The following is a 26,020-nucleotide window of genomic DNA, read 5'->3' on the forward strand; positions in this document are numbered from 1 at the left end:
AAGGAAGCAATACAAAGAGAACAGGATACTCTTTAACACAAGTACATTGTACTTTTTGATGTGCGATAGCTTCTCTATAGGAACAAATTGAATTTTCTAAGCAGGGACTGGCTGAGTGTTTGCAGTAATGGCTGTGAGCACCCCCACTAGAACCAAAGTTTAGTCTTCTATTGGGGAATAATAAAAAAACAGGATTTGCTGCAGTAAATGACCTGCCTCAGCCAGCTGGAGGGTATTTTTTTTTAAATCCACAGAAATCAGTCCTTTCTTCTCCCCCCCCCCTCCTTCTTTCATTATTTCTTTGGGGCATAAACAAGGCTTACTAACTGACAAACTTTACAGATGCACAAATCTCATTTTGTAACAAAAAGGTATAATTAATATTTTATTCAATACTATACTTCTGACCACACATTTATATGAAAACATAACACGTTTCTGTCTTAGTGGTGGTGATGATGACCGCTTGTTGGTTCCTCTATGGGTGGGATAACTTCTCCAGTCTCTTTGATGATATCACCCTATGTTGAAACAGACATAATTAATATAGTAAACTTAAGTGGCAGTTTATAATAACACCTCTCTCTACCTCAGATTCCTCACCAGTGCAAATATCCACATGCATCAGGCTTACTCTGCAAGCCATGTTAATAACATTACTGCTAACTGCTTGAGTCCGAAAAACAGAAAATTTTTAAGACACGTGCTACTTAGAATGAAGCTCCACCCAAAAGGGGAAGCTCCGCTTGTTTGCTCCCCTCCCCCCCCTGTCAAAATAATATCTACGCCCACTCCTGTGTAGAATTGTTGTGCGTTCAACAATGGCTTTCTTCTTGCCACTCTTCCATTAAGGCCAGATTAGTGGAGTCACTACTAATAGTTGTCCAGTGGACAGACTCTCCCACCTGAGCTGTCGATCTCTGCAGCTCCTCCAGAGTTACCATGAGCTGCTTCTCTGATTAATGCTCTCCTTGCCCGGCCTGTCAGTTTAGATGGACGGCCATGTCTTGGTAGGTTTGCAGTTGTACTATACTTTTCCATTTTGGGATGATGGATTGAACAGTGCTCCGTGAGATGTTCAAAGCTTGCGATATATATATTTTTTTTAAATAAATTATTTTTGCTTTAAAACTTCTCCACAACTTTATCCCTGACCTTGTCTGGTGTGTTTATTGGCCTTCATGATGCTGTTTGTTCACTAAGGTTCTCTAACAAACCTCTGAGGGCTTCACAGAACAGCTGTATTTATACTGAGATTAAATTACACATAGGTGGACTCTATTTACTAATTAGGGGACTTCTGAAGGCTCCACTAGATTTTAGTTAGGGGTATCAGAGTAAAGATGGTTGAATACAAATGCACGCCACACTTTTCAGATATTTATTTGTAAAACAAAAAAAAAATGTTGGAAACCATTTATCATTTTCCTTCTACTTCACAATTATGTGCCACTTTTTGGTCTATCACATAAAATCCCAATAAAATACATTTACGTTTTTGGTTGCAACATGAAAAAATGTGGAAAATTTCAAGGGGTATGAATACTTTTTCAAGACACTGTATGTGCTTAGGTCAAATTTCATCAATCAGGTTTACATCCACTTTAAGTGCCCGGAACGCAGTGTGGGAAATCCACATTCCAATATGTGCGATCTGCTGTGGGTGTCAACTACATCCCAAATGCTGTGTCGTTTGCCTGCACCTGTGCATGAATTATATCTGAGTTATTCATATAGCACTGTCTTTTATAACATTAGGAACTTGATCTCAACTCCCTAAGGCCACTTTCACACTGAGGCGCTTTTACAGGCACTATAGCTCTAAAAATAGCGCCTGCAAAGTGCCACTCCAGTGTGAAAGCCCTAGTGCTTTCACACTGGAGCGGTGCGCTTGCGGGACGTTAAAAAAAAAAAAAAAAAAGTCCTGCAAGCAGCATCTTTGAGGCGCTTTAGGAGCGGTGTATACACCGCTCCTAAAGCGCCCCCCTGCCCATTTAAATCAATGGGCAGCGTTGCTGAAGTGCCTGCAAAGTGCTTCGGCACTTTTAACCCTTTTTCGGCCGCTAGTGGGGGTTAAAAGCGCCCTGCTAGCAGCTGAAAAGCGCCACTAACAATAGCGGCGCTTTACCACCGACGCCCCAGTGTGAAAATGTCCTTACACTTTTATTTGGAGCACTGATATTTTGGTTTCACATTCATCTAAACCGTGATTGGTTACTTGTGAAAAGATCACTTCTATTTACAACACTGGGAGTGTGCACGGTTTCAACTCCCTCACATATACTACTTACAGCACTGAGATTTTGGGCACTCATTTATGTGAAATATACAATTTTTTTTATTATATTTGATAGGAGTTAATGACACACACACACACACACAACACACGATTTAAAGCAGAGTTCCGGACACTTTTTTTTTTTTTATTGATCCGAGCATAATGCATTATTACATTACAAAACATTTACATATGTTTAATAGTTAATGTTGATAAAATATATATAGTTTATACTCACAAGTTTGTACATCCTCTTCTGGCCATCGCCATCATGATTGTGGGCATGTGAAGCCCAATCGATACCTCTTTCAGGATTAGCGTTGGAGACCCAGCATGCACCTCTTGATCTCGCGCATGCACGATTCACCGGCGGCCGTAGCGCCGATTGTTTCTAAAGTTGCCATAACAATGTGTGGCGGAGGAAGGTCCCGCCCTGTTGTTATGGCAACAGATGTGATCCCCCTAAAATTGCGTCAATACCTGTCAGGAAATAACGCGATTTGTGATGACAGAACTGCCCACAGACTCCTAGGAAATGATTTTTTTTTTTTTTTTTTTTTTTTTTATTTCCACTTCAGCGAAAATTTTCCGAGAGACATTATTTCAACTTTATGTGTCAAACTTTATCTCTTCTCCTTTTTCACATCATTGTGGATTGTTTCCGTCACATCTTTATTATTTTTCCCTTCTAGGATATTCTTAAATATTTTTAAAAACCGGCGACAAACCGCCTTCTATAATTATAAACCCTATTATTATCTTATTCTCTCTCAGTTCCTCTTATTTCCCCCCACCCCCCCTCCCCCTCCCCTGTGTCTGGTCCGTTCCTTTATGTTATTTATCCACTTGGCTCTGCACCTGTTCTTTCTTTTATCCTATCTAAATAAATATCCGAGACTTTGTAGTTTTTCCAACTTTCCCATCTACTATTATCCCCTTTCTCTCCTCCTTCCATTTTGTAGTGATAATCTATTTCCTTTAGCCAGTTTCTAATGTCTGGTTTTCCACTTTTTAGCCAATTCTTGGGAATTAAGGCCTTGGCCGCATTCAGGAGGTTAGGTATTATTGATTTTCTATATTGTTTCTTAGGTTTATTGTAGATATGGAAGAGGCATGTCCAAATATTTTGTTCTATTTCTTCTCCAGTTATTTCCTTTATGTTGTTTAACACTTCCTTCCAGTACTCCATTATTATTGGGCATTCCCACCATATGTGTATGATCGTTGCTATTTGGCCACATTTTCTCCAACACAAGGAGGTTCTATCTTGATGGAATCTGTGTATTCTTACTGGGGTCATATACCATCTTGATACTAGTTTATAATTCATTTCTATGGTCTTCATGTCCCAAGCCTTATTATATCCCATTTCTATCATTTTTTCCACTTTTTGGTTATCTATTTTTAAATTCATTTCTTTTTCCCATTGATTTATATATTCTGGTCTTTCTTGTGCTTCCAAATCTGTCAGTATACTATAAATTTTTGATGTTCCGTTTTTTAATGGTGTTTCATTGCTACATAGCTTTTCCAGTGCAGTTAATTTTGTTTCATCTCTCAGTGGGTGTGGTATTGTGCTTACTAGGTGCCTTATTTGAATATAATTCCATTCATTCATCTTCCATCCATTCCTTTCCTCTATTTCTACTCGTGTTCTTATTTTGCCATTTCTAGTGATATCTTTCAGTCGTGGGTTACCTATTCCTTGGATTTCAAATATTTCCCTCCCAGGGGTGAAGAGATTCGATCCTGTGAGTGCTAATAGTGGTGAATTATATTTCCATTCATTCTTTAAGTGAATGGTGTCCCAAATTTTAAATACATTTTTTGTTATTTCGTGCGTGTCGGTGTCCAATATTCTATATTTCCGTGGAATCCAAATATTCTTATGTAGTGTGGCTCCACTTATTGTGTTTTCCATTTCCACCCATTTTTTTTCATTTTTCTCATTTGTCCACTCTAACATTCGTGTTAAAACTATGGCTTTATAGTACCTACTTATATCTGGGACGGCAAGACCCCCATGCTCCTTTTTCCTTGTGATCAGCGTGTATTTAATTCTTGGTTTTTTATTAAGCCATATGTATTTTAGCATGATTGTTTTAATTATTTTAAAAAAACTCTGCGGGATTTTTACTGGTAACATCTGTAATCTGTAATTTATTTTAGGTAATATCGTCATCTTAAACATATTTATTCTTCCAATCCATGAAAGTGGCTGTATTCTTAACTTTTTCATTTCTTCTTTGACCTCATTGATCAGTGGAATAAAGTTTGCCTGATAAATTTTTTCGACTCTAGGAGTTATTTTAATTCCAAGGTAATTGAGTTCTTTTACCCAAGTGAATGGGAATTCTTTTTGTAAAAACTGAACTTCCTTTTCCTCTAGACCTATGTTTAATATTTCCGTTTTTATTGGATTAATTTTGAAGTTTGACAGTTCTCCGTATTTTTTAATTTCTTTCAGTATGTTTGGGAGTGACACTCTTGGGTTGGATACGTACATCAAGATGTCGTCCGCGTAGGCAGCGATCTTATGCTCTTTTCCTCCTAGTTTCGCTCCTTCTACCTCTTTGTTATTGCGGAGTGTTGCTAATAGTGGTTCTAAGGCCAATACATATAATAGTGGAGACAGTGGACAGCCTTGCCGTGTTCCATTCTGCATCTTAATTTTTGGAGAGAGTCTACCGTTTACTTTTACGACTGCTGTCGGGCCATTATACAAATTTGTTATCCACTTCATCATTTTTGTCCCAATACCCAAGTGCCGCAATGTATCCATCATGAAACCCCAGTCTACCCTGTCAAATGCTTTTTCTGCATCCAATGACAGGAATAGAACTGGGGTCTCATTCTGCACCTTCTTGTGCAACATCAATAATGATTTTAGGCTGTTGTCCCGCCCCTCTCTCCCCGGGACAAAACCAGTTTGGTCCGGGTTGATCCACAGTGGGATTAGTTTTTTTATCCTAGTGGCCAGGATCTTGGAGTACAGCTTCGTATCAGCGTTCAATAGGGCTATTGGCCTGTAGCTTGAGCAGTTAACTTTGTCTTTCCCTTCTTTTGGTAGTATTGTAATATGAGCTAATAACGATTCACTTCTTATTTCTTCATCTTCCCCTAAGGAATTCATATATTCTAATAGTTTTGGAGTCAGCTGTTCTTCAAATTTTTTATAGTATTTGACCGTAAACCCGTCTGGTCCTGGGCTTTTTCCTACGGGAGTTTCCTTTAATGCCAGTTTTACCTCTTCATGCGTAATATTTTTTTCCAATTCTTCTAGTTGGTCTATTTTTAGTTTTGGTAAGTTTGCTTTTTTTAAATATTCTTGTATCTTCTTTGTTCTTGTATTCGCTTCTTTCCAACTTTCCTGTCCTTTTATTGCATAAAGGGAGCTGAAGTATTTTTGAAATGTTATCGCTATATCTGTGGTTTTATTTACCACTTCTCCTTTTTCATTTTTGATCTTCTCAATGTAATTCAAAGACTTCTTTTTTTTTACCAGATTTGCTAGGTATTTTCCTGGTTTATTACCCCATTTATATTTTTCTTGTACTACTCTGTTGTAGTCCTTCCTTTCTTCTTGTTCCATCCAGTCTTTTAATTGCTCTCTCTTTTGAGATAGTAGGCCGAAGATTTTGTTGTTTACTTGATTTTTGTGTTTTCGTTCCAATTCATAAATTTCTTTAATTATTTGTTGCATGTTTGTTTTCCTTTCCTGTTTTTTTCTTGCCCCTATAGCTATTAACTTGCCCCTAATAACAGATTTATGCGCCTCCCATATTGTTGCTTTCGATACTTCTGGTGTATCGTTTTCTTCAAAATATCTTTTAATTTCTTCTATGATGCTTATTTCGGTCTCACTGTCTTCTAATAAAGTTTCGTTGATTCTCCATGGACCCCTTTCAAGGACTTCTCCTTTTATTTTCATTCTCAAGATTACTGGGCTGTGATCTGAGGCGGTTATTATGCCTATTTTTGTTTCTTCTATTTCTTCCAAGTTTCTATGTTCGACCATGATGTAATCCAATCTGGAGTAAATTTTGTGTACTGTTGAGTAGAATGTGTAGTCCTTTGTGCTGGGGTGCTGAATTCTCCAAGGGTCTATTAGTTGCTGTTCATATAATGTTCTTTTTAATTTCTTTAGTTGATTTACCTCTTTGTCCCTTACTCTTGAGGTACTGTCCATTTTATTATCCATGCTGAAGTTGAAGTCTCCAGCTAGTATTAATTTTCCTTGCTTGAATTCCATTAGTATTTTAATTATATCTATCAAATATTTTTTAGGGTTCTTATTAGGACAGTAGACATTGGCCAATGTATATTTTACCCCATGTATAGTTCCTGTAATAAAAAGATATCGACCCTCCGGGTCTATTTTCCTTTGATCTATTAGAAAACGTACATTTTTCCCTATACCGATGGCTACTCCTTTGGCCCTTCTTATTGGCGAGTCTCCTTGATACCATGTTGGTATGTTTCTTGAATAAATTTTGGCACTTGAGTTTTGGGTTATATGCGTCTCCTGTAGGAAAATTATTTCTGCTTTACTTTTTTCTAGTTCTCGGAGGATGATGTTTCTCTTCCCTGGGGAATTTAGTCCTCGGACATTGTAAGAGATTATTTTTATGCTGTTTACGTTTTCCATTCTTGTGCCTTTTCTTCCCCGCCCGTCCTCCGGCCCTCCCCCCCACGCGGTCCCCCTAGGAGACCGGATGGAGGGGACACCCAGCGGACGCACGGGGTCTCCTCATCTCTTGTCTCAGAATAGGTGTGCCTATGTAACCACTCATGTGACTCAGACCTCTCCCTCCCCACCCTCCCTCCCCCTCCCCTCCCTCCTCCCACCCTCCCCCTCCCTTTTTTCTGATATGGGTTTTTTACCCCCATATTCTCTAGAGCTGAGAGCATTTTACTTTGTTTTGTGGGGCACGCTCTGCCCCCTCTGCTCTATTTATTGTGAGGCGGAGCTCTGTAAGACACCCTATTACCCCCCTGCCTAAGCACTAATAGGGCGACCCCCTGTCCACTCCGTGAGTCCCTGTCTCCCTCTCCCTGCGTTTTTGTTGTGTTTTACCAATCCTTTCACTTTCCTTTTTTTTCCCATCCCATCAACCCCAGCCCCCCCCCCCCTTTCCACTCTAAGGCCCCTTGCACCGTTGTGTGGTATTTTCTCAGATATTAATTTCCTCGAGAGTCCACATCTTGATGTCTGATCCTTGAATTTACTTGCCACTGTAGGTCATCTCTTGCCGTTATTCGCTCCTGACTATTTGCGTATTTTTCCAGTTCTGGGGAGGGGATTTCTAGTTTGTTGCAAAAGTCCGGAATCTCCTCCACATGTCTTAGCCTCGCACTTATTCCGTTTTTCCTTGCTATTAGACATGCTGGAAAACCCCAGTTGTATTGAATTTCTTGCTCCCGGAGGATTTCTAATAATGGCTTTAGTATCCGTCGTCTTTTCAACGTTTCTTGAGATAAGTCTTGAAATATTTGTAATTTACCTCCCGCAAACTCTATTTGTGTTTTCCTCTTTAGGTTTATCCAGATCTGTTTTTTTTCTTCCCATTTTTCAAAGCGTACGATTACATCTCTAGGTGTTTCCCTTGCAAACCTTTGAGGTTTTTTTACTCGAAAGACACTTTCTATTCCTATTGTGTTAGTTGTTTCCTTTCCCAAGATTTGGTTGAAGAGATTGTTCATTTTTTCTATTAGATTTTCTGCTTGTTCTGTTTCCGGTAACCCACGTATTCTCAAGTTTTTCTTTTTATCTCTATTTTCTTGCTCTTCTATTTTATATGATTGTTCCTGTTGTTCCCGTTTTAATTTCTTTATTTCATCTTCTAGTTCCTTTATGTTTTTTTGATGTAGGTCTACTTTGATCTCTACTTCTTCCACTCTGTTTAACATATATCCCATATCTTTATGGAGTGTTGACATCTCTGCTTTTAGGGAATTCTCTAGTGCCGCAAACATTTTTTCCATATCCTGTTTTGTTGGCAACTGTGGCCCTTGTTGTCCTTCCTCCTTTCCTCTGTCTTCCTCTCCCATTTCTGGCTCCATTCTGGGTTCTGAGAGGTGGCTGGTTTCTGTTTGTACTTTATACTGGCCTTTTTTATCCTTGTTGTCCTTCTCTTTTGTATCTATTTGTCTGCCCTTTGAACCCACTTGTTTCTCTCCTTCTCCGATTCCTTGCTGTATATACCTGTTCATAGGGCCTGGACTTGGGCCTAGGCTGGTCCTAGGTGATTTCGGTATTGCTCCCGCACTTCTTGTTGTTTTCCCCTTCATGTTTGTTTCTATGGCTGGATTTATAAGATCTTCAAAGCTGCCTTCCAGAATACCCCTTGATTGGGATCTCTTAATGATGAAAAAATCTCCCAGCCTTTTTAAATTGACTTATTTTTACTAATATTTCTTTTATTCCGTTCTCATACCCGGCATCCTCCCCACAATCCAATAATAGAAATAAATTAATGAGATATGAGTGGTCCCCGTTTTCCAGAAGTTATGTTACTACCTTAAGTACATTAAGCATTCCTTAGTGCTGTTCAATTGTTTAAGCGTTCTTAAGCTGGAAAAAAAAAAAAAAAAAAAAAAAAAAAAAGGCTCAAAAACGCTCAAAAACGCTATTGCAAAAATGCTGAAAAAAAACTGGAAAAAGTTAAAAAAAAAAAAAAAAGTCACTGCAAAGACACCGGCGTCTTCACAGCGCTTTTCCAGCAGCCCGTGTGCATGGGGGCCCAGGTGCTCAGCAAAATAATTCAAATGTTTTAGCGATATAATGCAATCTAATTCAAGTATTCAGCAAGATGGTTTATATATTCAGCAGTATAGTTCCAGTATAAGCTTATATGTTCCACATTTTGTTACTATGGAATTTCTTCTTATTCCATAGTTTGTACTATCAAGCCTATAATTAGTACCCTTTGCAAAAAAAAAAAAAAAAAAAAAAAAAATTCACAAGAAAGGGAGATACTGCAGCAGCAGCAGCAGCAGCAGCAGGCAGGTGGGGGCTGGGAGACAACTCTTCCGTTGGCTTGTCTTTCTTTCACCTTCTCCTTCTCTTCTCCCCTGTTCCCCCCCTGTTTTTATTGTTTTTTCTTAGCTCACTTGATTCTACTTTTTCAGCTCTTTCGCCTTTTCCCCTGCTTGTTCACTTCAAGACAATTGCAATAGAAGAGCCAAAAGAGGAGGAAAAAACAAAAACAAAAAAAAAACGCTCCAAAAACGCTCAAAGACGCTATTGCAAAAACGCTGAAAAAAAAAAAAAAAAAAGTCACTGCAAAGACACTAGCGTTTTCACAACGTTCTCCCAACAGCCCATGTGCATGAGGGCCCAGGTGCTCATAAAAATAATTCAAATGTTTTAGCGGTATAATGCAATCTAATTCAAGTATTCAGCAAGATGATTTATATATTCAGCAGTATAGTTCCAGTATGAGCTTATATGTTCCACATTTTGTTACTATGAAATTTCTTCTTATTCTATAGTTTATACTATCGAGCCTATAGTTAATACCATTTGCAAAAAACAAAAATAAAAAAAGACCAAAAAAAAAAAAAAGGATCACAAGAAAGGGAGCTACTGCAGCAGCAGCAGCAAGCAGGTGGGGGCTGGGAGACAACTCTTCCGTTGGCTTGTCTCTCATTCACCTTCTCCTTCTCCCCTGTTCCCCCCCCTGTTTTTATTGTTTTTCTTAGCTCACTTGATTCTACTTTTTCAGCTCTTTCGCCTTCATTTACTTTCGCTTTTTATTCCATTTTATTTCGTTTTATTTCAATATGTTCTTTCCCTTTCTTTTGCTCTATTACTTTTCCTTTGCCTTTTCACTTCAAGACAATTGCAATAGAAAAAAAGCCAAAAAAAAAAAAAAAAAAATACGGTACTTATCTTTTAGTTGTTGTTGAAGTTGGGACAAAAAGGGACGCTCACTACAGCTTGTAGCAGTCAGACGCAGGTACAAACTTCCTCTGGCTTACTCCACAAGACAGCTCAGTGAGTGATGAGCAGGGGGGGCGGGGAGGGAAGCTACCTACACCTTCTCATCAGGCCGATCATTCCTCTCAGCTGCAGGGAGAGGGTTCTCAGGATCCTCACGCCGTGCACAGAGCCATTACCAGGCTCCTCCCTCCTGGGCTGTGATTTCTCCTAGGAAATGATGACTCACATTTCCCAGAAGCACAGGCGAGGAAGGACGAGGAGCGCCGCGGACTAGAAAGTGGCAGATTAGGGGGACTACATAGCAACATAGTTTCTGGTAAGTATAACAAAAACATTTCCTCCAAATGTTTCTTTATAGGTTTAAAGGTGTGATTATGTAAAAATAAAAATTTCAGGGTGGAACTCCACTTTAAATTTGTTAATGTATTGCGTTTACACACATAAGACTAAGAGCCACGCTGACATAAAAAAAAAACAACTTACTGTGTGGCTTCTCTACCTATAGCCTGAAAATAAACTTCAACAGAACCTGCATAAAAATTACAGCTGGCTGGTGTATTACCAATCAGTTACACAAATCCATTCTATCTTCCATTATTAGAAGATAATCAGTATCGGTGTATTTACTTGCCTAAGTTTCACATTAAGGAGCATAGGAGTTCCTGTGACATCATTAGAAATTTTTTCTTTAGCATAAAACCTGACAATTCTATGAACCTGTGGTCAATACTTACGGGATACAAGGCAGCCTTTTGATAGGTGACACCATAAGGGGCTTCCTAAAACAGAGAATACGTATTACTTTAATTTACTTTACATCCGTTAAGATTCATATACATTTCTAACATCGCACCATCATTCATGAGAACCTGTTGCCAGACCATTCATTTTGATATCCCTTTACCATTTTTCTTTCTCTGATCTGCGAATCCTTTAAACCTCTTGCCTACCGGGCCAATTCTGACACTTCTCTCATATACAGTATCTCACAAAAGTGAGTACACCCCTCACATTTTTTAAAATATTTTATTATATCTTTTCATGTGACAACACTGAAGAAATGACACTTTGCTACAATGTAAAGTAGTGAGTGTACATCTTGTATAACAGTGTAAACTTGCTGTTCCCTCAAAATAACTCAACACACAGCCATTAATGTCTAAACTGCTGGCAACAAACGTGAGTACACCCCTAAGTGAAAAAAGTCCAAATTCTGCCCAAAAAGTGTCAATATTTTGTGTGGCCACCATTATTTTCCAGCACTGCCTTAACCCTCTTGGGCATGGAGTTCACCAGAGCTTCACAGGTTGCCCCTGGAGTCCTCTTCTACTCCTCCGTGATGGCATCACAAAGCTGGTGGATGTTAGAGACCTTGCGCTCCTCCATCTTCCGTTTGAGGATGCCCCACAGATGCTCAATAGGTTTTAGGTCTGGAGACATGTTTGGCCAGTCCATCACCTTTACCCTCAGCTTCTTTAACCGGTTCCCGACCGGCGCACGAAGATGTACGTTGGCAGAATGGCACGGCTGGGCAAATGGGTGTACCTGTACGTCCATTTGAATTCCCCACTGTGCCATTGCAAGCGCACCGGTGGCGGCGTGTGCGCGCGCGCGCCGGCAGCTCCGTGAGTCGGGTCACGGGTCCCGCGGACTCGATCGCCGCGGGGATACCCGCGATCGCCTCAGGGAGAGGACGAACGGGGAGATGCTGATGTAAACAGCATCTCCCCGTTCTGCCTAGAAACAAGTGTCACTGATCACATCTCCCTGTCATCGGGAGCAGTGATCAGTCTAGTGACACATACAGCCCCTCCCCCCTACAGTTAGAAAACACTCCTAGTACTGATTAACCCCTCCCCGCCCCCTAGTGGTTAACCCCTTCACTGCCATTTACACAGGTATCAGTGCATTTTTAATCGCACTGATCGCTGTATAAATGACAATGGTCCCAAAAATGTCCGACTTGTCCGCCATAACGTCGCAGTCACAATAAAAATCGCTGATCGCCACCATTACTAGTAAAAAAAAAAAATTATTAATAAAAATGCCATAAAACTATCCCCTATTTAGTAAACGCTATAACTTTTGCGCAAACCAATCAATCAATAAACGCTTATTGCGTTTTTTTTTTACCAAAAATATGTAGAATACGTATCAGCCTAAACTGAGGAAAAAAAATGTTTTTTTTATATATTTTTGGGGGATATTTATTATAGCAAAATGTAAAAAATAATGCGTTTTTTTCAAAATTGTCGCTCTTATTTTGTTTATAGCGCAAAAAATAAAAAAAATCGCAGAGGTGGTTAAATACCACCAAAAGAAAGCTCTATTTGTGGGAAAAATAGGACGTCAATTTTGTTTGGGAGCCACATCGCACGACCACGCAATTGTCAGTTAAAGCGACGCAGTACCGAATCGCAAAAAACGCTCTGGTCAGGAAGGGGGTAAATTCTTCCGGGGCTGAAGCGGTTAACAAGGCAGTGGTCGTCTTGGAGGTGTGTTTGGGGTCGTTACGTTGGAATACTGCCCTGAGGATCATGCTCTGCTTCAGTATGTCACAGTACATGTTGGCATTCATGGTTCCCTCAATGAACTGTAGCTCCCCAGTGCCAGCAGCACTCATGCAGCCCCAGACCATGACACTCCCACCACCATGCTTGACTGTAGGCAAGACACATTTGTCTTTGTACTCCTCACCTGGTTGCCACCACACACGCTTGACACCATCTGAACCAAATATGTTTATCTTGGTCTCATCAGACCACAGGACATGGTTCCAGTAATCCATGTCCTTAGTCTGCTTGTCTTCAGCAAACTGTTTGCGGGCTTTCTTGTGCATCATCTTTAGAAGAGGCTTCCTTCTGGGACGACAGCCATGCAGACCAATTTGATGCAGTGTGCGGCGTCCGGTCTGAGCACTGACAGGCTGACCTCCCACCCCTTCAACCTCTGCAGCAATGCTGGCAGCACTCATACATCTATTTCCCAAAGACAACCTCTGGATATGATGCTAAGCACGTGCACTCAACTCCTTTGGTCGACCTTGGTGAGGCCTGTTCTGAGGGGAACCTGTCCTGTTAAACCACTGTATGGTCTTGGCCACCATGCTACAGCTCAGTTTCAGGGTCTTGGCAATCTTCTTATAGCCTAGGCCAGGGATATGCAATTAGCAGACCTCCAGCTGCAAGTCCCATGAGGCATAGCAAGATTCTGACAGCCACAAGCATGACACCCAGAGGCAGAGGGATGATGGGACTTGAAGTTCTGCAACAGCTGGAGGTCCGCTAATTGCATATCCCTGGCCTAGGCCATCTTTATGTAGAGCAACAATTCCTTTTTTCAGATCCTCAGAGAGTTCTTTGTCATGAGGAGTCATGTTGAACTTCCAGTGACCAGTAAGAGAGTGAGAGCGATAACACCAAAATTAACACACTTGCTCCCCATTCACACCTGAGACCTTGTAACACGAACAAGTCCCATGACACCGGGGAGGGAAAATGGCTAGTTGGGCCCAATTTGGACATTTTCACTTAGGGGTGTACTCACGTTTGTTGCCAGCGGCTTAGACATTAATGGCTGGGTGTTGAGTTATTTTGAGGGGACAGCAAATTTACACTGTTATACAAGATGTACACTCACTACTTTACATTGTAGCAAAGTGTCATTTCTTCAGTGTTGTCACATGAAAAGATATGATAAAGTTTTAAAAAATGTGAGGGGTGTACTCCATTTTGTGAGATACTGTAAGTAAAAATGTGTGTTTTTTTGCTAGAGAAATGACTTAAAAACATTATATATTTTTTTTTAGCAGAGGCCCTAGAGACTGTGTCGCACAGCATTTGTGCAGCGATATTTAAAATGCAATTGTGGTTAAAGTAAACCTGTGCCTAGACTATGTACATTTACACTAGGGATGCACTGAAATTTCGGCTGCCGAAACAGATTGGCCAAAAATTGCCTTTTCGAAAGAGAAAAAAAGGCCAATAATGGATCCGAAAATGGGGGGTGGGGGGGGGGGGGTTGGGGTCTGGGCAGGGCTCTGCCCCCGCCCCTGGTGCTGCCCATTACAGGGGTGTTGTATAGCGCAGAAGAGAGGAGAGGCGCCGCTGCTTTATTGATTAGAGCGCCGGGAACATCACAGCTTTCATTTCAATCCTGGGACGGGTGATCTGTCTATCAAAGTTCCCCGGACAAGGGGAAGGGGCTGTATTTGACAGCGCAACGGGGAACACACAGCTATTGAAATGAAAGCTGTGATGTTCCCGGCGCTCTAATCAACCTGGCGGCGGTTCTCCTCTCTCTTCCCTTGCACAGGCAATGTCGCCGGTCACACCTCTGTGTGGGTGACCGCTACAACATCTTCGATCTAAGGTTAATATTTCAGAATGAGCTGGTATGCAATACGTACTAGCTCATTATGCCTTTGTCTTGCACGTTTTTTTGTTTTTTTTTTCTGAGTTTACAACCACTTTAAACCATTTCTGGGTGATTTTTGACGTGTGCTTTGGTTCATTATCCTGCTGTAAGACCCATGACCTCTGATGGAGACCCAACTTTCTGACACTGGGCCCTACATAGCACACCAGAATTCTTTGGTAGTCTTCAGGTATCATAATACTATGCACACGATCAAGACATCCAGTACCTGAAGCAGCAAATCAACCCCAAAACATCAGTGAACCTCTACCATGTTTGACTGTAGGGACTATATTCTTTTCTTTAAAGGCCTCATTTCTTTTTCTGAAAACAGTAGAATGATGGGCTTTACCAAAAAGCTGTCTTGCATTCTCGGCTTGAAGAAGTTATACCGGGTACAGTTTTTTTTTTAGAGCCAGCGGTTGGCTTTCTAGTGATAACAACTGATACAGCTAAAAGCCGCTAGGCTGTTATCTTATAGTGCGGGAAGGGTCGTCTCCCCCCCCGTCGCCTTCCGCAGCTCTCCTGTCCCACTGGGGGCCCCGATTGACCAGCCGACAAGTCCGCCGGCTGGCCGAAGACCCGAATTAAGCCGGAATCGGCCCTTCAATCTAGTAACCCGGAAGCGATGTCATGACATAACTTCTGGTTTGCTCGGCTGCCAATGGCACCGATTTTAAAAAATCCCTAGTATTCCAAAACGCAGATTTTTGGCGTTTTAAAGTGCAAAGGAGGGATCTGGAGTCTTATAGACCCCAAATCCCTCCTTAAAGCGTACCTGTCACTGACTATTACTGTCACAAGGGATGTTTACATTCCTTGTGACAGCAATAAAATCAGAACTTTTTTTGAAGACAGCGTAAAAATAAAAACTTTTTTTTTTTTTTTAAAGTGCCCTATCCCTCCGTGCTCACGCGTAGAGGCGAACGCATATGCAAGTCACGCCCGCAAATGTAAATGGTGTTCATACCACACATGTGAGGTATCACCACGATCGTTAGAGCGAGAGCAATAATTCTAGCACAGGACCTCCTCTAACTCTAAACTGGTAACCTGTAGAAATTTTGTCGCCATTCCATGTGTGTACAATTTCAAAGCATGACATGTTAGGCATCTATTTACTCGGCATAACATCATCTTTCACATTATACAAAAAAATTGGGCTAACTTTACTGTTTGTTTTTCTTTTTAATTCATGAAAGTTTCTTTTTTCCCAAAAAATTGCTTTTGAAAGACCGCTGCGCAAATACTGTGTGACAAAATAATGCAACGATCACCATTTTATTCTCTAGTGTCTCTGCTGAAAAAAAATCTATAATGTTTGGGGGTTCTAAGTAATTTTCAAGCAAAAAATATGTATTTTAAAGTATAACTAAAGGCAAAAAACGTACCGTTTTGGATAGAGGGGAGAAGGATTAGTCCCCCTGTCAGTTTTAATTGCTGTCTGTGCCCCCCGTTAAGGAGATACACCCTCTTTATTTGTCCTATTTACCATTATCACTGAAAGTGAAATTAAAAGAAAATCCCATATTTTGGGTTGTCCCCAGAAAAGTAATAGAGGGGGAATCTTCCAATGGGGACCATAGTTCTGGTAACCTGGGGGTCCCCAAGAAATTCCCATAATTTGCAGGGATTTCCTCACTTTCCATTTGGCTATGGGACAGGAAGCGAAGGGAAATCTCTGCAATGGGGCACAGGTGGCAAAAATAAACCTTACAAGGGTTATAACCCTTCCTTGCTCTATCCAAAATGAAGAAAAAAAAAAGGTTTTGCCTATAGTTCTACTTTAACTTGTAAGCAACATATGCCAGAAAAAGACTAATGCCCTGTACACACGATAGGATTTTTCCATGGAAAATGTGTGATAGGACCTTGTTGTCGGAAATTCTGACCGTATGTAGGCTCCATCACACATTTTCCATCGGAATTTCCGACTCACAAAGTTTGAGAGCTTGCTATAAAATTTTCCGACAACAAAATCCGTTGTCGGAAATTCCTGACGCACAAAGTGCCACGTATGCTCAGAATAAAATAAGAGACGAAAGCTATTGGCTACTTCCCCAGTTATAGTCCCAACGTACGCCACCGCGTTCAGAGCGATCGGATTTTCCGACAACTTTGTGTGACCGTGTGTATGCAAGACAAGTTTGAGCCAACATCCGTCGGAAAAAATCCATGGATTTTGTTGTCGGAATGTCCGATCAATGTCCGACCGTGTGTACGGGGCATTAGGCTTAGATCTCGGGAGATGGACTTGTAACCTTGTGATTGTCTATGCTTTTCCACAATTTTTGTTCTTAAATCCTCAAACAAATTTTTCACTATTTTAACTGGTTGCTGTTGTGATTTCTATATTGTCAGCACCTGTTAATTGATACAGGTGAGTTTAATTACAAATTACAGGAGCATCACAAACTTGGAATGCAATCATTTCTTACAATTTTGAGAAGCTGCCAATAATTTTGTCCAGTTCATTTTTGGAGTTTTGCATGGAATGTGTCAGATTTGGCTTTTTGTTTCTCCACTTTTTTGTGGAGCACCAATACAAACAAAAGAAATTAACATGAGAATTCCTTAACATTTGTAATTGGAACAATTTTCTGGGCGAAGTGGTGCATTGTCTGACAGAAATGTAGGGGTGCCAATATTTTTGGCCATGATTGTATTTTAAAAGCACATGGCCTCATTTAGCCTATATGTATTGTGGAGAAGTAATTTTCTAAGTTCACAACACAGGCAATGAAATCTTAGCTCTTTTTCTTTTTTAAGAGAGCAGATCTTAGCAGGCATCCGGCCCCATAATGTAAACATTGAGCAGATGATTCTAAGCTGTTGGAATTGAACTGATTCTGACTCTAGTAGAGTCTTTCTTGCGATCTTCAAGAAGCACCTAGAAAGGTGACTGAGGTATTGTTGTAAAGCTCTTTCACTTCCAAAGAACATGGTAATAGTGTAATGCACATAGCCTGGGCACAAGTGCACTTTCATTTTCACCCAGCAAATAATGTTTAGCCCACACTTAAATCGCATGTCTATAATCTGGTGCAAATCTTGGTGCATTGGGAACCACTCACTTAATTCTTAAGTACACAAAAGCATTTAAATTTAAGAAGTAAAAATGATAACTCTAATCAATGTGTCTCATGATAGTCTCTCTGAATGATTGTTTTCATCACCAGTAGAACTGAAGACACGTGGGAAGTCTTCAATAATGGCACTGGGGAAAGGCAATTCTTAGGCCCCTTTCACAAATGTTCCTTCTAATCAGCAGGGAATCTGAACAGACCCCCTGCTGAATGATAATTGAATCATCTGTATGTCACATCGGTGGCATTTGTGTCTGTTCAGGGTTTTTCTGATGGAGCTTAACAGACTTATGTTAGGTCTACGGGCAGGCAGATACAGACAGACATGCATTATTTACATCCTTTTACCTCCGATTCATCATGTTTAGGGTCAGAAAACACGGAAGGTGGACCGAGGTGAACTCGAAGGTAATTGGATGTACTGTCCATTTACATCTGCCTGCGCATAAACAAAGAGCTTTTATTCAGATCCACCTGAAAACTGACAGGGGGATCTGATCAGAACACCTATGTGAAAGGGCTCTTAAGAAACAAAAAACAACTCTTATAAATTTCATGCCAGATAACAATTAGAATATTACCATCAGGTGGTACTTCGTGACGTAATGTACAACCCATGCTATGGCTAAAATTTTCGAGGTCGTTTTGCCAAAATTGTATGCTTTATAAGTCTAAAAAACAAAAACAAACAAAAAAAAAAAAAGAGACATTAGAAAATATTTTTTAAATGTTTAGCCCAATAACAGTATGTTTAAAATATACAACTTTCCCCAAATCTGAAGCATTTAGGTAATAGACATTCCACAAAAGTTCCTGTGGTTCCATCCACCTGTCCCCACATCATTTCAGTGTCCGGTAAGCTCATCCATATTAATGGGGAAGCAACACATGTAACAGGGAGGGCGGTTAAGGTCCTTTTAGTAGCAATCATTTTAAGTCATTCTAGAAGGTTGTAATTTTTTATTTATTTTTTAAATAACAAACAGGTTATACTTACCTGCTCTGTGCAAGGGATTTGCAGGGAGAAGCTCGGATCCTCTTCTTTTTGGGTCCCCCATAGGTGGTCTTGGTTTCTTCCCCCAGCCAATTGCCTCTAGTAGCAAGCCTCTTGCTATAGGGGCACTCGAGTAGGTTCACTCCCAAGCCACACTCCTGTGAATCGACATTGTCCATTCATACACAGTATGGCTTGGCCCCACCCACTCTCTCCTCATTGGCTCCTGCTGCTCTCATGCACATCACTGGACCGAGATGGGGCTCAAGTAAGTATAAGGAGGGGGACTTTACCTTAAACCTCAATCATGAAATCTGAACAAAGCACATATATCTGTAGTGTTTTCTGGTGCATCATTCCTCAGTTATCAGCATGAGTCACTTCTGACAAGTTTTCCAGACACATGAGATAAATTTGTGTTGGGGGAGGGAGCTCAGCACACAGCTTGTCTAATCAGAACACAGCTTTGTAGCCTTCCTTCGCTCCTGTGCCATGTGTGGAGGGGGAGGGTGCGCCCTGAGGCCCCCCCACCCCAAAGCACCCTGTCCTCATGTTGATGAGGACAAGGGCCTCTTCCCGACAACCCTGGCCGTTGGTTGTCGGGGTCTGCGGGCAGGGGGGGCTTATCAGAATCCGGGAGCCCCCTTTAATAAGGGGGCCCCCCAGATCCTGGCCCCCACCCTATGTGAATGATTATGGGGTACATCATACCCCTACCCATTCACCTGGGGGAAAAAAAAAGTGTCAATAAAAAAAAAAAAAAACACACTAGACAGGTTTTTAAAGTAATTTATTAGGCAGCTTCGGGGGTCTCTTCCGACTAGTCCGCTCTCTCCAGCCTCTTCTCCCACTCTCCTGCCGGGCTCCTCCACTATCTTCTACTTTTTTGCTAGCGGTGGCCCGGTCTTCTTCCGATGTTGACACGACGCTCTCTCCCGCTGTAATGCCATGTGCGCGGTGTGCAACGACTTATATAGGCATGGAGTGTGGTCACCGGGTGGTGTCACCCGGTGATCATGCCCCATATGACGTCAACGCCCGGGCATGATGGGGCGGTGACGCCATAAGGGGCGGGGTGAATGGGTGACATCATCCGGTGACCACGCTGGAGGCCGGAGAGAGCGGAGAAGTCGGAAGAGACCCCCGAAGCTGCCTAATAAATTACTTTAAAAACCTGTCTAATGTGTTTTTTTTAATTGACACTTTTTCCCCCAGGTGAACGGGTAGGGGTACGATGTACCCCATACTCCTTCACATAGGGTGGGGGGGCCAGGATCTGGGGGCCCTTTAATAAAGGGGGCTCCCGGATTCCGATAAGCCACCCGCCCGCAGACCCCGACAACCAACGGCCAGGGTTGTCGGGAAGAGGCCCTTGTCCTCATCAACATGGGGACAGGGTGCTTTGGGTTGGGGGGGCGCCCCCCTGCCCCCAAGCACCCACCCCCCAGCGTTGAGGGCATGCAGCCTGGTATGGTTCGGGGGGGGGGAATGGGGGGTGCTCGCTCGTCCCCACCCCCTAACCTGACCGGCCGGGCTGTGTGCTCGGACAAGGGTCTGGTATAGATTCTGGGGGGGACCCCCAGGCCGTTTTTCGGCGTAGGGGGTTCCCCTTAAAATCCATACCAGACCCAAGGACCTGGTATGCTCTTGGAGGGGGAACCCATGCCGGTTTTACATTTAAAATTTTGCATGGAATTCCTCCTCAAGATCATCAGAGCACAAATCGCATGCCAAAGTCGGATAAGGCAAGACGGCGTTCCGACTTTAATGATATTCAATGGGCTGAAGTAGGATCTAAGTCGGACCGAAGTAGTGCAGGGAGCATTTTCAAAGTCGGACCGACATGTGTCGGGCCAGTTAAGACGGCTCCCATAGGGAAACATTGATTTTCACACGTCATGCGACATGAGCTCCCAACGTTGGAGCGTTTGTCGCACCAGTGTGAACCCGGCCTAAGTAGGCAAACTATGTCTTTTTGCTCATTACATAAAGGTGTGCAATATGGTTGATATTCCTGCAGATGTTTAAAACAAAGAAAATTAATCATCATAATTCAGTATCGTTGGAAAGTTTGTCAAAGCAGTAGAAACTTAAATTCCATGTTCTGTAGGAGGGAGACAGGGGCAATATTAGCAAGATCTACAAAAGAGAAAAATGGGGGTGCCTATTTTAAATGTAAGATTGCAAAATAGCAAACAGTGTGGCAAGCAAACTGGATTCTGGGGAGCATCACTAGAGGGTTCACTAGCAAGAGGGAGGAGATCCTAAATCCCCTATAGAAATGTAGATCTTTAGTTAGACCTCATTACATACTGTGCCTAGAATACTGAGGGAAGACTTCTGGAACCTAATACATACCGTCTTATAGGAGAAGTCGGGCCAAAGCTCTTTTGGCCCTACTTCTCCTGTGGGTCACAGGAATGCAGTTAGTTCTGCACTCCTGTGACCCATATTCAGCCAACAGCAGGCTAAAGTCCACTGTCAGGTGTCAACACTCAGCTGGTCCAGACTCTGGAGGGATCCTAACTTTAATGTTGGGATCCACCCAGATGCTTGACTGTCAGTTGGCTTAACCTCTCAGCAAGCTACAGAGAGCCTGAGCCAGCCGCTCCCACCCCCCCCCCCCCCAACAGCCCAGCGCTCCAGTGAGCACTGGAGGGGCAGAGTAGAGAGCTGCTGCTGAATGACAGTCATTGGATCTCTGCTCACTAAGGACCGATAACTGAGTAATCAACTGTCTGATTGCTCAGTTCTCAGTGTAGAGCCAGTGGGGGACCAATGCTGCATCCACCTAGTTGAGTACATATATTTGTTATTTTGAAAACTAGAACTTCTCTTTTAAGAAAAGGAGGGACATGATTTAAACCTTTAAAGGATAAGTTTACCATTTGTAACATATTACATCAATAACGTACTGTCCCCCAATCCCCTGTTGTCAGCCAGCGGTAAAACGTCTCCCCAAACTTGCTGTCACAATTTAAGAAAAAAGTGTGGCAGTGCGGGGTCCCGCCCACCTAGCTGCATAATTTATTCACAGAGTTCTGTGGATGTGGGAACTACAAGTACCCAGGCTGAAACACGTCAACTGTTTTCATCTGCGTTTGTTCACTGTGGCTTGTCAATAAAAACTAAGATTTTTTTAAAGAACAACAATAGGAGTGCGGATCATTTTTTCTACATTACTTTACTCAGCCAGCGACTGTGGATGGAGCACTCGGGAGCTCTGCTATATGTTGCAGCACTGACTTTTCTGTTTATACAAGTACCAACAACCTTTGCAGCTGTTGGCTTGTAGTTCCCAATGACCTAACAGGGTGGTGTTGAGTGCTCTAATCTAGGTAGTTAATTGGTCAATGTTTAGCTGCCTGCCCATATGAAGTAGGAACATTCAGCCAACACTGACAGTCTGCAAGAGCACCTGTGATCTGCTGATCGTGGGTGCAATGCTTTGCAGGCTCCGAGTAAAAAAAAAAAAAAACAATTCAATTTCTTTTGGTGGTATTTTATCACCACTGGGATTTTTATTTTTTGCTAAATAAACGAAAAAAAGACACAAAATTTTTAGAAAAAAAAAAAAAAAAATCAGAAACGTTTTTCATAGTTTGTTATAAAATTTTGTAAACAGGTAATTTTGATGTGCACTGATGAGGCTGCACTGGTGGACACTGATGAGGTGGCACCGATAGGGGACGCTGATTGGCAGTAATAATGGGCACTGTTGGCATTGCACTGATAATCAGTTTAGCTGTCCCTTTCACACAAACCACTTACCAGCTCTCTTCACCTGTCAGCGTGATGAAAGGAATGCAGATAACTGGCTTGTGTTTACATCGTGATGAGCTGTGATTCGGCACAGCTGTTAAAGGGCCACTGTGATTGGCCCTTTACTCCGATCTGTGATCAGCTGTGTCCCATGAACACAGCGATTACAGAGCGCGCCGCCCAAGTGCTGCAGTGGGCGTGATTACGGGAGGTCGTCATATGACACCCTGCCAGAACTGGCTGACCGCACTGTAGCCATCATTCAGCTATAGCGCAGTCGGTAAGTGGTTAAAATGGTCAGCTGGTATTAATTTATGTAAAACCTTCATCTCAAAAAAAAAAAAAAAAAACTTTGCTCTAAGTTCTTATAGTGTGTTATCTGAAATTTTGCTTTGTTGGTCAAGTTCATCTAAATCTGCTAGTACATCTAATCTTACTGTCTCCCCAGCCTGAGGATGACTTCATTGCTCCTCCATCCAGAGTGGAGACACCCAAAAACAGGAAGTGTGTTATGGCAGAATCATAAGATGAAAATAAAGAAAAAAAACCTAAAAAAAAAAATTAACAAATGCAGCCACCACATTTAAGGATCGGCAAGTGCAATATATTTACTTTTGTTTTGGGGTTTAATATCACTTTAAAGGGGGCTGTGAAAAGTTCTGGAGGGAAGCATTTCAATATGAAGCTAAAACTGCAGGGTTAAAACAGGTGGTGGAGAAGCAACACATTGCCTCCAGATGGCCTGTCAAATGGGATTGCTTTTTAGAGGGGTGGCAAATTTAATAAACCACTTGTTTTTTTTCTGCTGCTATGTTATTCAGAGGATCACCAGGTGAAAATAAAGGAAGAAATGCCTGAAAAAAAACAAACAAAAAACACATACATACATACATACACACATACTATGCAATCAAGGGGCCCACCCATTTGCAGTGTACTCGCCCATGTTTAAAATCTATGCATGTTCAGTGCACTCCCTCTCCCCCTGTAGTAGTAGCCCAGTTCTACTACAGGGAGAGAGACAGTGTACTGTGGAAGCACAGGTTTTGAATAAGAGAAAGTGCTTGCGCCTGTGATGCTGCGGTGAGCGCTCAACGTATGGTGCACCCTAGCAGCAAGGAAGGATGGGGGAATGCTAACAATGGGAATTATTTTAGCCAGGCTTTGGGGATGCTGCCCATTGCTTACTGGTATAGCAGTTACATTAAGCAATATTTTTTAATGCTGCACATTTTTTTTTTAATCCACGGGGGCCCCCTTGACTGCATAGTCTATTCAACTGGAAAGATTAACTTAGTCTTTAAATACAATCTAAATAAATACAATAAGTACAGCACTTTAGATATAGTCACTTAAAGCCCAACTCCAGGCAGATAAAAAACAAAAAAACTATCCCTTGCAGGCAGGCTGTGCCCGTACTGCAAGAGTTAATAGCTTCTTTTGTCTAGAAAAAAGGAGAAGCACTTTCACTCACCTGATCCTCCGCTCCCCCCCGCAGATGGTGCTTCCTCACACTCCAGCAGTGTACTGTCCCCCCGCATCATCATGTCCAATGCAGGGTTATTGACCCCGCTTTGGTCTTGATGACATCAGGATCATAGACTGGTGAAGCAGAAGCTCTGGGAAGGAGTGGAGGATCTTTTTTTTTTTTTTTGATGAGTAATTAAGCCTTGCGGTGCAGGCAAATCCCCACTATGTGGGATACTTTTGTAGTTGCTCAGAGCAGGGCTTTGAAGTCCTATTGAACTTTTAGTTTAAATCAGGGGTGCTCAAAAGCAAGGGTCACTTAAGTGATTTGGTAACCGATCAGGGGCCACAATGAACTATGAGGTTCTATCCCCCCCCCCCCCCAAAAAAAAAATCATAAAATGTTGCTTTAACACTGAGGCGCTACAGGTTTACCCGCACTGTGGATGCAGCTCAGGTCACCTGTGGCTTTTCTTCGGGTTAGCTCCTCTTTGCCATAGACTTTTAATAACAATTACAGGTGTGGTGCACTTTCTGAAAGCACACCAAACACACAGGTCATAATAGGAGTCTATGGCTCAGTGCAGCTAACCTGCATGAAAGCCACAGGTGCACTGTGCTGCTCCTGCGGATCAGTGTGAAAGCAGCCTAATAACCTTTTTATTTTTTTAGAGGTGCTAATATGCTCTTTGCAAAAGTGTATTGTATGTGATGTCTAATACAGTAGTACTTCTTCTGGCATCGCACTCCAGGCTGCTAGAAAGGTCACAGACAACATGTACTTGGTATCACTCCACCTGGGACAGGAGGCGACACTACAGAGGAAGCATCAGCTTACAAGGCTCCTGCTTCCTCCGCTGCCAGTGCTGACTCCATGCATTGGGATGGGGGTCAGCAGCTCGTCGATCGCAGTCTGGGCTTGCCGACCCACCATTCCAGCGCATAGGCATGCGCTTTCCTGGTTTAAGATAGAGCGCCACAGGTTGAGCACCCCTGGTTTAAATCATCTAAAAATATTCCAGGCGCTTGAAAACAAAAGCTGTACAAAGTCCTACCGTTTCTTACTAAAGCAACCACCGCCTAAGTAGAAAAGCCTGCCAGCTGCAGTGTGACCCTTGCTCTGTGTGTGGAAGCAGTGGTCTCTCTGCAGGGGTCAGGCACACCTTCTGCTGATTCAGAGGTTGGAACATGTTAGGGATATGCAATTAGCGGACCTCCAGCTGTTGCAAAACTATAAGTCCCATCATGCCTCTGCCTCTGGGTGTCATGCTTGTGGCTGTCAAAGTCTTGCTATGCCTCATGGGACTTGTAGTTCTGCAACAGCTGGAGGTCCACTAATCGCATATCCCTGGTGTATGCGATGTGTGAATCCTCCGAGATGGATCACTGCTTCCACACCAAGAATGATGTTGCCATCTCAGGATTGCAGGCATGTCTGCTTATTTCCACGCGGCAGCCCTCTGTGTTCCTGCGGTGCATAGAAATAAAGTTGAGAAAACAAAAAAGGGTAAATGGTGCCTTTCCCTATAAAACAAACAAGACACTGCTCCCACTGACAGACATCATCCCTGTGTGGGCGAGTGTGACAGCCATAAAAACAAGAAAAAACAGCTGCCATCTAACAGTAAACACCTGAATTCTATTGTGAACATGGCAGTCTGTGAAGGCACAGCTATCTGTTCCCTATGGGATTTCACAGACTGCCAGGTAAACCAATGGAATTCCTGATCCCTTCCACCCTGTTGGTCACATACATAGGTCCTCCAGAAGCTCTTCTCCCGCAGGAAGTTGCTCCAGAATCTCTCCACTGGACTCTGCTTGGTGGGAGGCAGGACGGGCTCCCGAGGACTCAGCTCCTGGTCCTTCAGCCATTTCCTCCTCAGAACCCTAAGCTGCTGCAACCGTAGCTTCTCGTCTGCAGGGTTCAAAGCCATGTCTATGTGACCTTAGCCCCCCGCACACACGGAACACTGGCCTCCCCACTAATGACACCTCTGTTCTTTCAGCTCTCCACAGAGGGCACTCGGAGACTTCGGCGCAGTTTAATGACGTCGGGCCTAGGAAAGGTGCGC

General features: G+C 42.4%; 1 protein-coding gene across 1 annotated transcript; it reads right to left on the reverse strand.

The window, feature by feature from the left end:
• Positions 1–356: 356 nt before the first annotated feature.
• Positions 357–26,020, reverse strand: NDUFB6 (NADH:ubiquinone oxidoreductase subunit B6). Its single transcript, XM_073590996.1, has 4 exons — positions 25,703–26,020; positions 18,307–18,396; positions 10,958–11,002; positions 357–521 (listed from the first exon to the last, which is right to left on the reverse strand). Exons 1-4 carry the CDS (start codon positions 25,880–25,882, stop codon positions 444–446), a joined length of 393 nt encoding a protein of 130 aa, XP_073447097.1. The 5' UTR covers positions 25,883–26,020; the 3' UTR covers positions 357–443.

This window comes from Aquarana catesbeiana, linkage group LG01 (genome assembly GCF_042186555.1).
Source record: "Aquarana catesbeiana isolate 2022-GZ linkage group LG01, ASM4218655v1, whole genome shotgun sequence".
Lineage (NCBI taxonomy): Eukaryota > Metazoa > Chordata > Amphibia > Anura > Ranidae > Aquarana > Aquarana catesbeiana.

Excerpts from the sequence above, each read along its gene's own strand:
- NDUFB6 (XM_073590996.1), bottom strand. The coding sequence starts at position 25,882 with ATGGCTTTGAACCCTGCAGACGAGAAGCTACGGTTGCAGCAGCTTAGG. Across the intron at positions 18,397-25,702 it reads AGAGCTTCTGGAGGACCTAT|ACTTATAAAGCATACAATTT; the intron begins GTATGTGACCAA and ends TTTGTTTTTTAG. Across the intron at positions 11,003-18,306 it reads TCACGAAGTACCACCTGATG|GAAGCCCCTTATGGTGTCAC; the intron begins GTAATATTCTAA and ends TCTCTGTTTTAG.